The sequence below is a fragment of the Myiozetetes cayanensis genome, unplaced genomic scaffold (assembly GCF_022539395.1).
Source record: "Myiozetetes cayanensis isolate MyiCay16 unplaced genomic scaffold, myiCay2020 scf40, whole genome shotgun sequence".
NCBI lineage: Eukaryota > Metazoa > Chordata > Aves > Passeriformes > Tyrannidae > Myiozetetes > Myiozetetes cayanensis.
This window is the reverse complement of record NW_026087632.1, coordinates 789,942-803,360: the sequence shown is the minus strand read 5'-3', so window position 1 is coordinate 803,360 and position 13,419 is coordinate 789,942. Positions and strand designations below refer to the sequence as shown.

The following is a 13,419-nucleotide window of genomic DNA, read 5'->3' as shown; positions in this document are numbered from 1 at the left end:
CTCCTTTATGGTTTCTTGGTAACAGGCCTTATTCCTAATCTCTGGAAGCAGCCATAGGAGGACTCATCATACCGAGTCCCTTTTCTGTAATTAGAAAAATACCCCAAACTCCTCAAATCCCCATAAATACAACATCCTGACAGTTTTGATGGGGAAGGTTTGTGGGGTGGGTATTTGTGTCAGGTTGTTGGCAGCTCATTATTACCAGGTACTGGAGGCGAGGGGGGAAAGTTTGTTGCTGTTCACACCCCTGAGCCACCACCCTGCATGTCCAAACTGTGGGTTCTCCCCACTCTCAGCTGTCCTGGGGATGGGAAGGGTATCAGCAATTCCCGTTTGATGCCTCATTTTTTCAGTTGTTGAGAAACTCTGTGGATAAATCTGGTTTTAATGGATTCTTTTTCAGGTTAGGAAGGATATTGCACGGTTATAGTGGTCACATGCATAATACACATCAAAGATACTGCTGAGCTTAAATCATGTTCCTTCTCTGCTTTTCTTCTTCTCTGACATGATTTATTATCTTTCTAAATCTGCTTTATTGCATATATCTTTCTTTCTCTAAACCTTCTTCCAGTTTTATTCTTGCTCTCACTTTGACATAGCCCTCCTGATGGGCAGAGAGCAGATGCATCTTGAAGGTGTGATTTTTTTATTTGCATGTATGGGTGATTTTAAAAATTTGCATCTGCATAAGACAGTTGTTAAATTGCAATGTTTTCTTGCTTTGTTTTGAGAAGTTGGGTTTGAGAATACTGATTGACTTTAAATATGAACCTGATTTTCATATTTTTAGGAAGCATTTGAGTCTTGAGTAGAAGATTTCTGCGTGAAGCTAAGAACTGCTATGAATTTAATCTATTTTGGTAATTAGAGGGGAGAAAAAGAGTAATGTCTTCCATCCAGAGCAATTATAAATCACTCACAGATGGTTTCAGCAGGATGTAAAAATAACAGGTTCCTCCAGGTTATAACAAATATCCTGCGGGTTCTTAGCTTCGTCGTGACCTGGTATTTTTCAGTTTGGGGGGAATAATTCTTTCAAGAAAACTTTTATGTGAAGTAGGTTTGCTAAAATTTAAATATTTATGCAGTGGAGATCTTAACGTTAATGTTTTGGGGAGACTGTTTTGTTCTCAGTACCTAAAGGTGCTTGTGCCCGCTTACTCAGGCAGGATTCTCTCCTGAGCCAGCGCTGTTAATGTTTACACAAGATTTAGACTTGAAAATGATTCCAAACTCCTGGCTGTGATTTCCCCCGTGTCCCCCCTCCCTGGGTTGGTTTTGAACCCAGGCACATTGCCTGGGTATGTCTGTGTTTGTGAGAGCCACGAGGTATTTCTGACTTTTGTCTAGGTAGAGTTTTATGTTGTGGGTTAACTGTACTTTGGTAAATACAGCTCCTTTCCCTGTGCTGGATCAGTTATTTGAACGTGGATTCTGATATTCCCTGAACAGCCAGCAGTTTCCAGCTCAGTGACACGGGGAGGGACCTGGGGCTCTGGAGGTGGAGGAAGTAGCTCAGAGGAGATCAGAGCAGGCACACCAAGCTTCCTCTTGTGTTATCTGCACCTGTGTCACACCTAGTGCTGCAGAGGAGTTCTCACTTGGTTTTTTTATAGTTCATGGGTGCTTGTCGTGCATGCAGAGAGGTTGGGTTTTGATATATTAATGAAATTGAAATCTATCTACCCTTAATGAAAATAACATTGGAGGGGTTTTTCTAATTTAAAACCTGTGAAGACTGGGGCCTGCAGGTGGGGTGAAGCCTAAGTTGCCCTCCTTTAGTTAGGAACTATGTAAATCTGGTGTCTTTAAATTCCTCCAAAGATGTTTATGGTTTCCCTCACGCCTTGTGCTGGGGACAGCATCATTGTTAGAAAATAAATACCTGTGTTTTTCTCATGAACAAAGTAAATTTCAAAAACACTCCATCGAGGAAGTTTCTGAAGAAGTAACATTTTCTGAAGACTACAAGGTGGTAGGATTAGGAGGAGGGAGAGCTTGGTGAGCTGGTGTTTGATCAGGAATATCACAGGCAAGGCGCTGGCTGTTCTGCTGCTCGGGATTTAACTTGGAAGGGAACGTCTCATGAAGGTGCAAGAGAGAAGCAAAATTTGACATATCTCCCTGGAATACCATAATTCAGCGTCAGGTTCGAGTGCAAGGCATGAGTAGAAGAGTAAGGGTCTCTGTAAACTTGCTGTGGATGGCTGAAGGGCTGCTGGGTAGGGCTGTGGAGTTTGGGACCCTCTCTCCTGTTGTGCAGAGGATATAAATGGCCTGGCTGGCACTAAGGCTGTAGTTATTCATGCGTGCTGTGGAGACTGAGGCTAATAGTTTTGTACTGGTCTATTTTGGGATAGCTTGCTTATCTACAGTGTTGTTCAAATGGAATACTCGGTGAGGGGAGGTTATACCAACACCCAGCTTGCAAGGGGGTTTCCAAATCACTGAGTGTGTGTTATGTGTTATGGTGGAAGCATTAGGGATCCAAAGCCCTCAGCTGGCTGGAGTTGTGTGTGTGCTCACTGGAGTTGTAGCAGTTCCTGACAGTGTGTAGGAATGCAGCACACCCCGGACTGACCTGTCCTCATGGGGTTTTTGGTTTCAGTATAAGCTTCTTGATAAAAAAGGGTTGCTTTTGTATTTCCAACATCAGGAATTGGCCCATGTCTCCCTGCACAACATGTCTGTTCGAGCCTAAAATATGTGCTTTGCTAGGCAACAGGAATGGAGAGGTGAAGTTTGGGCTATAAACTCAAAGCAGTTTGCCCCATCAGACACAGCTGTGTGTGAAGGGACAGGCTGAAAGTGGAAAATCTTGGCTTAACACAGCAAGGTGGGCATTTGAAAGGTGTAGAAAGTTACCTCTGTTCATCCGGGGTTGTGTTTGGCTCTTTTAAAAGAGGGCCAGAAATCTTTAAAAGGGATCATGGGTTTGCTTGTTCCTGGGGGGACACCTTGGTGTGCTGAGCTGCTGGAGTACCCCCAGCCTCAAGGCTTTCCCCATGAATGGGACAGACATGGTACAGTAATACCTTTGGAGTTTTGAGTGTTTCTGTCATAAACAGTTCCTTCAGATGAGTTCAGCAGTACAGAATCCACTGCAGTGTGGGGGCTTCCAGGAGTGTGTGCTGGGCTTCCGAGCACTCCCTGTGTCCTGTCCATGTGTGCTGCGTCACTGGATTGGTTTAATTACTTCAGATTTATCTCGGGTGTCTTAAATGCTCATGTATAGTCTCAGAAAGACCCACTATATCGTAAGAGTTGTGATAAATCAGTGCTGCCGTTTACACTGGAGCTAATTGCTCTATCTTCCACTATAGGTTGCACAGAGCATTGAGGATCATCATCAAGAAGTAATTGCTTTCTGCAGAGAAAAAGGTTTCCATGGTTTGGTTGCATATGACTCCGATTATGCATTGTGCAACATCCCTTACTATTTCAGTGCCCATGCCCTAAAACTGAGCCGGAATGGGAAAAGCCTCACAACAAGCCAATACCTAATGCATGAAGTTGCCAAGCAACTGGACCTGAATCCAAATCGCTTTCCTATTTTTGCTGCTCTTTTAGGTAAGTGAAGATGCTGCTAGTCAGCCTTACGATTTTGGTGTCTGTTAACTGCTTTAAAATAACGTGTGTGTAATTTGACAGAGCACCTGGGGAAAGGCATCCCTTTGTTCCAGACATTCCTGCTGTGGACTGGATGTGTGTTTATGAGGGCAGACATGCCCAATTTGTAGAGACCTGCGAGCGATGCAAATTGTGGCTGTCTAGAAAGAAGAGTTGAAAGTGGAGGTTTGGCAGAGCTCTGCCTGGCCAAAATGTTATCCGTGGGTGGGGGGAAATCAGGACAGTTGTGATTCTACTTGTTTGGGTCCTTTTCTAGACCCCCATTGAAACTAGACCCTTTTCAGGTCTAGAGTCAATGATACACTTTGCAGACTGGAACTGTGCTTCTGTCCTGAATTCTGCCTAAAAATAACACCTATGGAGTGATGGTGTTTGGGTTGCAGGGCCTCTTTTTTCCCCTTCAAAATGAGTATTGGACAAATATGGCAGGCAGCACATCAGCTGCACCAACAATATTTTGTAGTCTATAATTGAGTGAAACTCCACATTTCTGAGAGCGCAGGTGACTGACATTGTACCAGTCCTTTGGTTTTGTCTGGCTACTTTTCTCAGCCCTCCTGCTTCTCATGCTCAGTGGTGTGGGATCTGTAAGAAGCATAGGTGGGAATGTCTCCAGTTTCACATTTCTGTTTAAATGGGACGGTTTTAACACACTCTATTTCCATAGCAGTGGTAGAGAATAACTGTTGTACTCTCTCAGATGGAAGAGTGAATTAATTACTGACAAAGTTGACTCCAATGAGTTAAGATTTATTTGGAACAGCATTCTAACTGCTTTTTTGGAGCAGCCATGTTCTTGTCATGCTGTGCAAACAAATTAAGAAAACTGGATTTTCTTTTTATTTTCTTGCTGACTTTGTGTTTCAGTGTTGGTACGTGATAGAGGAATAAAACTTCTCCTTCGAAAGCTGTGAATGAGAGAGGCTACGTGTTACTGCTTTAAAATACTACTATTTTAGTAGTCTTTAATAGTGTTTCCAGTCCAGGCAGGCACCTTCCATGTTAAGAAGGAAAGAACCAGTGGATCTGGCAGTAGAAAGCCACAAGTATTTGACTGGTTGGAGTTGCTTTTTGTCAGCGTGTGCTTTTCCTGCCTGCACAGGTGTAGGGAGGGCAGGCAGAGGGTTGGCTGAGCTGCCATTGCAGGAGTTGCATGACAGAACTGCTATTGCTTGGCTTTGTTCTGCAGTCTATAAATAAGTTGGTGCATGCCAGTTCAGTGAGTAAGAATTACTGCTGGAAAAGCAGTTTCCTAGTTGCAGATATGTTTTTTGGGGGTTCCTGGGAAGTACACAGGGATGGCATGGCTTTAATTCATCACACAGCCCCCAGCTGCATGGCCTGCTGAGGCTTTGCCTGGTTGTATCAAACAATAGGTGAGAAAAGTTCTGGTAAAGTTTCTGAAGAGTTTGCAGTTTTATGCAAGAAGCTCCTGAATGTTTTTCTCTCTTGCTATCTTACATGACCAAATATTTTTGAACTTGCTCTTAGGAGAAAGAAATTTGAGGTCATTTCACGTGATAACTAGAGAGAGATATTTGGGAACTTCTTCCACCCTCCCCCTCTGCCAAATTGGTACAAAGGTTAAAAAAACCCAGTTCAACTATGAGTTCAGTTCTGGGTATTCCTTTGCATTTCTTGTGTGTGTGTGTTCAGTATGAGTAAGCAGAATAAAGTTCATGGAAGTCAGGGTTAGAACAGAAAGCTACTCCAGAGATCTTCCTGCACTTGGACCTTTTGTGTTATTTTTATATGAGTGAACTTTAGGAACCCTAGGTATTTGGGATAGGAAGTGATTATATAAGCTGACAACAAACAGATACAGTTTGACTTAAAGTACTTGCAACATGTTTTCACTTTTGCAATCTTGGTAATGTAGTAACTGTTTTTTAAAATAAAATACTAACTGTGTGTATGCACAGAGTCGTTTAAGCTCATTCAAATTTAAATTTTTATATTTTCATTGAATATATAGGGGCTCATCTGGCTTCACAGGTTATTCTGCCTTTGCTCCTGTGGCTTCTTTGGGTCTTTTTAGTCTTGATAAGTAGAATAAAGAAGTAGGAAGGAGTGAGTGAGAGTTTATGACATGAAAAGGCACATGAATTTTTTTGCTGGGTACAGCAATGTAACTCCCCATGCCAATACTTCATGTAGGAATAAAACAATGTACTCTGAAATAAAGACAGTTAAGATGCTGTTTTAATGTTCACAATTCCAGAAAGCCTGACCTGTCACAATAGCTATGATATCCATATTCAACTTCAGGGCTTCTGTTTCCCTTTATCCAGAAAACTCAAATTTCTTTCTACTCAGATATTTTCTTGTCATTAACTCCAAGGATCAGTTTGGGGATGCTGAAAGTTTCAGCCTCACATTGAGCAGATGGAAAAGCCTGAGGAGTGACATCAACCTGGGCAGTTATAAAAGTGTTGTCAGTGGCAAGTGATTTGGGATTGAGCTTTTCAGGGCTAAAGTGTCTTATTGAAGTATTGCAGCAAAATATTTTTCTGACTGTACCAGCCAGACAAACTTCTAAAGCTTGCTTTCTGAGCAGGTTCTGTGTACACTGTGCTTGGTTCATTTGGTTTATAGCATTTTCCTTCTTCCAGCTTTTCTTGCAAAGGGGTTTGTAGCAATAGCTTTATAATATAAGGAGTATCCTTGGCATGGGCAGTTAAAATGTGGTCTGGATACTGCATCCTCTGAGAGTGTGCTCTTAAAAAGTTCTGTTCTAACTGCTGCTGGTGTAAACAGGGAGCTGATTTGGGTTCTTTTGTAAATTTTGACTCAAACACTTCAGAATAATTTAAAAAAAAAAAAAAAAAGAAGCCCAAGCTTCAACAGCAGAAAAACAAACCCAGTGTGAGGTATAGGGCTGTAATTCAGTGAAGTCTTTAGAAAGGGCATTGGCTTCAATTAGTATCTAATTGCTTTTAAAAAAACTAAGGCATATACTATAATAAGCCATTAAAATGGGAAAAATCAATATATGTTGAGGTTGTTCAGCCAGGTCAAGAAATAGAGGTTGCTTATGTAACGCTGATCTCTTTCCCACTGTGACAGCACTTTGTAACGTGTTTAGTTATGGAATCTCGTTCTGTTCCTCAGTAAAATTTTAGAGCTACATAAGGTAAGTACAGGCATCACTTCTTATTTGGCCCACAGAAGACACTGCTGCACTTCAGCATCCTAAATCCTACCCTTCAGTACGGGGTGAGAGCTGATCAAACGGCGACGCTGCCTTATGTGTGTGCAGGGGGATGGAATTAACTGCAATGACAGATGGAGACCAAACAAAATTGAGGTTTTGGTGGAAGGGAGAGAAGCAATTCCAGCATCTGTAGGAGTTATTGTCCGTTATCATAGAGCGCTCTGGCTGCAATAGATTTTGTCAGACCTGTATTATAGACACTGTCTAATCTTAATCTTACCTTGACTAGATTAGTGAGGGTGTGGCTATTTTATGCAAACTTGTTGAATCTTTATGATGTGAGTTTAAAGCTCCTAATGAATAAAAATGATAATATCTTCTTGCTGGAGATCTCGGTAGTGGGTAAAGTATTGATTGGACACAAAGACTTCTCTCTCCAAGAGGCATTACCAGGCAGGGGGTAGCTTTCCTGCCTTTCACATGTTAAAGACCTCTAAGAGCAAACTAGATGTTTACAAGCAAAAAATACTAAGAAAAGAAACAATTGTTGTAATGTTCAAAGAATCTTCTAGTATTCTCTGTGAACAATGCATTCACTAGTAAGTTGCTGCTTTATAAAACCAGGTATAGAAAGTATCCTGAAGCTTTCTCCCAGAATTTTAAGAATACATCCTGTTTAGCTCTTTGGAAAGTTTGGATCCACAGCCACTGAACTTAAACAGTGGTTGATTAGTTGCATCTTTGGTTAATTCAAATGTTTGAAATGTTTCCTAGTGAGAATTTTTTAGGTTTGGTGGTTTGGGTTTTTTTATTTCTTTGTTGAGTGTGATGTGCTTTAGAAAAAAAACACAGTGTGAGTGATCTTCCACTGAACAGTGTGGTAAATACAGTCTCGGTCCATGGAAACAACAAAATGATCTCCCAGTTCCATTGCTGCTGCCAGCCCAGGGTCCCATCTGACCTGGTCAGGTCAGCAAAAGAAAACTTCAGGAATTGGGCACCTGCTAAGTGTTGGATAAAGCTGTGTTTAGATTGTGTTGAGGGTTGGATAAACGTGCCTGGTGCCTTGCTGCCTGACCCATGCTGCACAGGGGGCAGATTCCAGAGGCAGCTCCCATGGGGATCAGTAACGGCCCATGCTGGGATGCAGAAAGTCAGGGAGCTCTAGGGTGTGTTCTTACACTGTTGCACCTGCACCATGAAATGCTGTTGAGGATTCCCTGGCAGGACACACCCGGTGAGGTGGATCCCGTGTTGTCCCTGGCCCTGCTGCTGCTGTGAGTGAGCTGCTTTCATGCAAGAGTGCTCCTCACACACAGGGAAGTGGCTCTTGCTGCAGCAGCAGAATGCTAATTAGGTTTTTCTGGAGTAGCAAAAAGCTATCTGCAAGTTTAATCTGTTAATCCTCTTGATGGGGAGTTGAGGGCTGATTGCAGATTTGTTTGCTGTACGTGGAAACTGTGTGTAACATTTTGTGATGTACTTAAATGAGTTCTGCATTATGTTCCAGGTAATCATATTCTACCTGATGAAGATTTGGCTTCCTTTCATTGGAGTTTACTTGGTCCAGAACATCCACTAGCTTCACTTAAGGTACAATTTTAATATAACCAGGAGCAATTAAGCTAAAATCAATGCTACACACCAGAGCAGTGTGATGGGTTAGTTGAGAGCAGCTCTGCGAGGCCCCTGTGCTCAGTCACCCTCAGGTGTCCCAGTCCTGGCTCCAGAGGATACCTGGGGTCAGGAGCCTTACAAGGCTAAACTTAGCCTGTGTGATCCCCCTCAGTGCCCTTCAGCTGCACGAGCCACAGCTCCAGTGTGGTTTGGCTTGGAGAATGCAGCTTCTTGCTCTCCTCTTTCTTTAAGAGGAGAGTTTTTTGTTTAGTCATGTTCTTCAGCTATGAAAAATAATGAGCTGTATATCTTCCTCCCATCTTGTTTTATTGTCTGCTGCTCTGAATTTGTGTGTAATAGTCAGGTTTTGGTACTTAAAGCGTAAATACCCTGGAGAATATGTTGCACAAGAAAGCTGAAGTGGCTTCAGTAGTTTTGAGGGGGGTGGTTTGAGACAAGGAACTTGTCTGATGCTCTTAGTTTACAGCATGTGTGTTCTGCTGCTTCATCACAATTGCTTTGTGCATCTGCCAAGTAAATGGCTATAAAAGGGAAACTGGACACATCAGAGAATGGGATCATAGCGACCTTTCTCTCTCTCTGCCACAACAGATGTATTTGTTTCCCTTTCTCCAAAGGTGGACCACGCAGCAAGTAATCCACTTTTTGTAAATGCTGCTTGAATGTTTTGTTATCTCTACAACAAAAGTTTATTAAGCCTTGAGAAGTTGTAACTTGTTTGGCCAAAATTAGAATTTAAAACCAGATTCCAGATTTTCAGCAGAATTTTTAGGGCTTGCATGTGTATTGCCTAATGACCAGCTGTGACATCTGATGTTACGCTCATCCCCTATTTTGCTGCCACTCCTGTGTTTAGGAAGGTAAGTGTCAGCACATTGCAGTGGCAAAACAAAACCTGCATGCATGTTTGCTGCTTCCTTGTAAAACTTGAGGTGAAAAAATGAAAGTGTGTGCCTGTGTTTTTCGTTTTTTACTAAAAAGGTTAAAATGTAGGACTTCTCAACAAGTGGTTGATAAACTTTCTGATGATACTTTTCTGTGGTCTAGGCTGAGTAGACTTATTTGACAGCGAGTTCAGAATATGACTTCAGACACTTAGACCTCCTGGAAAGCCCTCTGAATTTATACTGAATTACTTGAATGCAAATTGGGTGTTTGTCATTTTTGCTTCTCGATGTACATTTTCAATGGAAACACCACCTGAGCTCTGTGGTTGGCATCCCAAGGAAACGCAGTGTGTTCCCACAGAGCATCCCTGGGCCTCCTCAGGCAGTTCTTCCCTGATGTATTTCGTCTGTTGGACAGTGTAATCAGATATGAAAGCAGTTTCCATTTGGAGATTCCACGACAACTGCTACAGTGTTATCAGTGCAAAGCCCCGGATAAATGCCCTGACTGAGGGAAAGGCTTGCACAACACAGGGTTTGTTGAATTTCAGGTCAGCTTTGCTGCCAGTGCACAGCCCCAAGCTGGCCACAGCACCTCTGTCTGCTGCCTGGTGATGGTGTCACATGGAAGGACATGTCTGCAGCAACCCAGTCTTCATTAGTTGCTGGTCATGGAACAACTGCTGCTTGTTTCTTTAGGTTCATGGTGCTCATGGTTTGAAATGATAACTTCTTTCAGGAGCTCAGTAATTGAGTTTAATTTCAGTTGACACACTAGTATGTCAGTGATGTCATCACAGTTCTCTGTAGGGGTCTCTTCACCATAGATGTGCACAGAGCAATATTTCTTCTAAATTTTATGAATGCTTAAAAAAACCTTTAAGACATTTGTGTTAGCCACAAGGCTGATAGCAGAGAGTAGTTTCAGAACAGTGCAAGCCTTCATGAAAACTGGGAATGGGGGGAAGTTGTTGTGTTTCCCCAGGATGTCCTTCCTGGGCTGTGCTTACAAACTTTGCTTTGTTGTGTCTATTTAGAGTTACAACGGGGTGTTCTCCATGCTTGGAGGGCTCAGGTCCCACACCTCATTCAACTCAGGATTTAGAAAGCTTTTTCTCATTCAGTAAAGATTTTAATCTTTTGTCTCTAGGACAGTGTGATCTTGAGAATCAAAGCTGACATATTCCATTCCAGTGGCTGAATCTGTTGCTTTTCAGGGAGAGCTGTGACAGTTAATAATATACAATTTATTTCCTGCATTCTCTCTCAATCTTTTATTATGCTTTACCAAAATGTTACTTTTCCTATGAGTGAAGCTTTGTCAGTTCACCAGTGAAAAAGTGTAACTTAGAAAAGACAGAACCAGCTTTGCTGATAGAAATTGCTGTGTCTGCTCAGGTGTCACCATGGGGAGGGGAGAAAAAGCAAACCTGTGGAGCTCCTACCTCTGTTTTAAAGAGGGACACGAGGTGGGGGTTGTTCATCCAGGAGCAGCTGAGTAGAAGTGGGAAAAAGGAAAGGAAGTGAAAACCTGACTGAAGAATCCGTACTTCACATCTGGAAGGAAATGAACCAAACAGTCTCTGTGTGCTGCATGAAAAGCCTTTCAGGAGACACCAACAATTACCATCAGCTCAGCAGAGCTGTGAAGGTTCCACGGCCAGATTTAAATGAAGAGATATGAACTGCTGTTGCTGCAAAAGGGAGAAGGAATCAAACACATCCCTGTGAGCTATTCTGAGTCAGGCTCTCATCTGTCCAAATGTCCCTGTGGAAACAGATAATGCATCTAATAAATGTGCAGGCCTGGGCTCGTGTCCTGTCACCTGCCTGAGAGCAGAGTTCACTGAAATGACCACCCCAGTCAGGGGTTTGAAACAAGAAAGGAGTTGATTGACTTCCTGAGAGATCAACTGACCTTGTTTGGAAGCCAGCATTATCCTGCTTTTTGTTTGTGTGCTTTGGGATTTATCTTTTAAGACAAAGACAGTTTGGTTCTTATTCTGGGAAAGCTGGTTACAGTATGGAGCTTCCAGATCAATGAACAGTACTGTCAGAATGAGATGGGGAGGGCAGTTTCTTACCTCTGGAATGAATTAGTGCCTGTTTGGGAGTACAGACCACTGAAGAAGTGCTGACTCTTCATTCACAAGGTAACCTTAGAAACAAGGCTTAATGCAGTCTCCCTTTGTGAGTAAGGAGAGTACGCAGGGAAACTCCATCTCCTTGGTTGTTCCATCTCAGTGGAGAGGGAAGGAGAGATGCTTCCAGAAAGCAATCCAAAATACGCAGATTGGGCTCCTTCTCTGAATCGCTGTAGGAAATTCCTGTCTTACTCAGGTTGTTGACTCCGGAGGGTGTCTGCCAGAGGGACTAAGGTGTGAAGTAGATGCTTAGGTAATTTGCTGCTGCTCAGATAACAAAGGTGGTACTATTAAGATACACTTCAAGTAAGTGCCTTCTTGTTTGTGGGTTTTTATGATGCTAAGGGTCATCATAATGCAGGTCAGAAAGGACCTCAGGAAGTTACCTAGTCCAACCTCCTGTGCAAAAGTGTGGTCAGCTTGAGGTCAGAGCAGGTTGCTCAGGGCATTGCCTAGACTAGTCTTGGAAATCTCTGAGGTTGGAAGCTGCACAACCTGTCTGGGCAGCCTGCCCTGTGGTTTGACAGTCCCGACGGTGAAGATGCTTTGCCTGGTGTTTAGTCTGAGCCCATCTTGTTTCAGGCTATGTCTGGTGTCTCTTGCTCTTACACAACGCACTGCTGTGAAGAGCTGGCTCCGTGTGCTCAGTCACCTTTCTGTGGGGACTGGAAGGCTGAATCTTCAAAGCCTTGTCTTTGCCAGGCTGAATGAGCCCCATTCCCTCAGCCCCTTCTTGCAGAGCAACTGCTCCCAACTCCCTGACAATCTGGAGGCTTTGTGCAGAACCAGCTCAGCTGTTCTGACACCCAGCTGGAGCCCCAGCTGGGATGCAGTGCTCTGGAGGTGACCTGCCACGTGCTGAGAGCAGGATCCCTGGCTCTGTCACCGTGCTGCTGCTGCACAGCCCAGGGTGCACCTTGCTGGCTCCTGCTGCAGCTGCTGCCGCCTTCCAGGAGCCCCAGGTCCCTCTGGCACAGCTCCAGCCTGTGGAGCAGCCAGGTTTATTCCTGCCCAGGTGCAAGGCTTCGCTTTTGTGGCTGTAGCATTTCTGAGGCCTCTGTTGGTTCGTCCCTCTGGCTTGTCAGGGTGTCTTGGATGGCAGCCCAGCCCTCGGGGTCGCGTGGCGTGCAGGGCTGTCACACAGGGCTCGGTGAAGTCTGGCTGGATCACATCCTTGGCTTGTGCTCCTGCTCTCCCCTTTGCTGTCTGACATAATTCTTGTTCCCTGTTCAGATTTGGTTTTCTCCATGTCCTGTGTGTACAAATTGTCAGCAAACAATGCCCGTGCCCTGTGAATTATTGTTACCATGCAGAAAGAGGTCAGTTTCTCAACCAGGATGGAGGGAGGAGGAGAGAGAATTTTTAATTGAATAACCCGATCTTCAGGGAAAAGCTGAGCTTTGCGGATCTGAGAGGATTTTAAGTCATCCAGGGAACTTCTTGCCTCTTCAGAAAATTTATCATTAGATCAGATGCACTCCAAGCTCCTAAGATGAAGTATTTTTAACATTCAAAGGCTGATACAAGATCCAAACAGTTTGGTTGGCATCTCTGATAAAAAATACAAGGCAGAAATACCAAAACCCAGGCAATTTGTTGTAGTATCCTTCGTATCTTCAGCCAGCGGAAAAAAAAGTGTTTCCTATGGGTTGCCTCTGAATGTTTGAGGTGTCTTTTTTTCATGGTTTGAAAATAAAATTGATCCAGTTATCTGTTTCCAGCAGGCACAGCAGTAAGTGTGGTGTTGATTAGCTTCTAAAGGCTGTGCTTCCTGAAGACAGTGGGCAACTGGGGTGTTCCCAGAGCCAGGGAGCTTTTCCCAGCTGTAGCTTAGGTACCTTCTACACTACTCTGCTCATCCCTTGGAGTTGTGCTTATGTGAGCCTGTTCTCTTCCAAAAAAGGGTTTTTTCAAGTTTATGTTGTCAAACTCAGGACATTTTTATCTTGCAGCTTCAGGG

At 43.5% G+C, this 13,419-nt stretch overlaps 1 protein-coding gene and 1 long non-coding RNA gene across 6 annotated transcripts in view; one reads left to right on the top strand and one right to left on the bottom strand.

The window, feature by feature from the left end:
• LOC126647738 (uncharacterized) overlaps window positions 1-13,419 on the bottom strand; it is an 853,551-nt gene that overhangs the window by 213,668 nt on the left and 626,464 nt on the right. The gene's annotated exons all lie outside the window — the stretch shown is intronic.
• FAM120A (family with sequence similarity 120A) overlaps window positions 1-13,419 on the top strand; it is a 51,788-nt gene that overhangs the window by 2,818 nt on the left and 35,551 nt on the right. For all 3 annotated transcript variants that reach the window (XM_050330234.1, XM_050330233.1, XM_050330235.1), the window contains exons 2-3: window positions 3,330-3,576; window positions 8,301-8,383. In XM_050330234.1, the coding sequence (XP_050186191.1) occupies window positions 3,330-3,576; window positions 8,301-8,383 (330 nt within the window). The remainder of the gene's footprint in view (window positions 1-3,329; window positions 3,577-8,300; window positions 8,384-13,419) is intronic.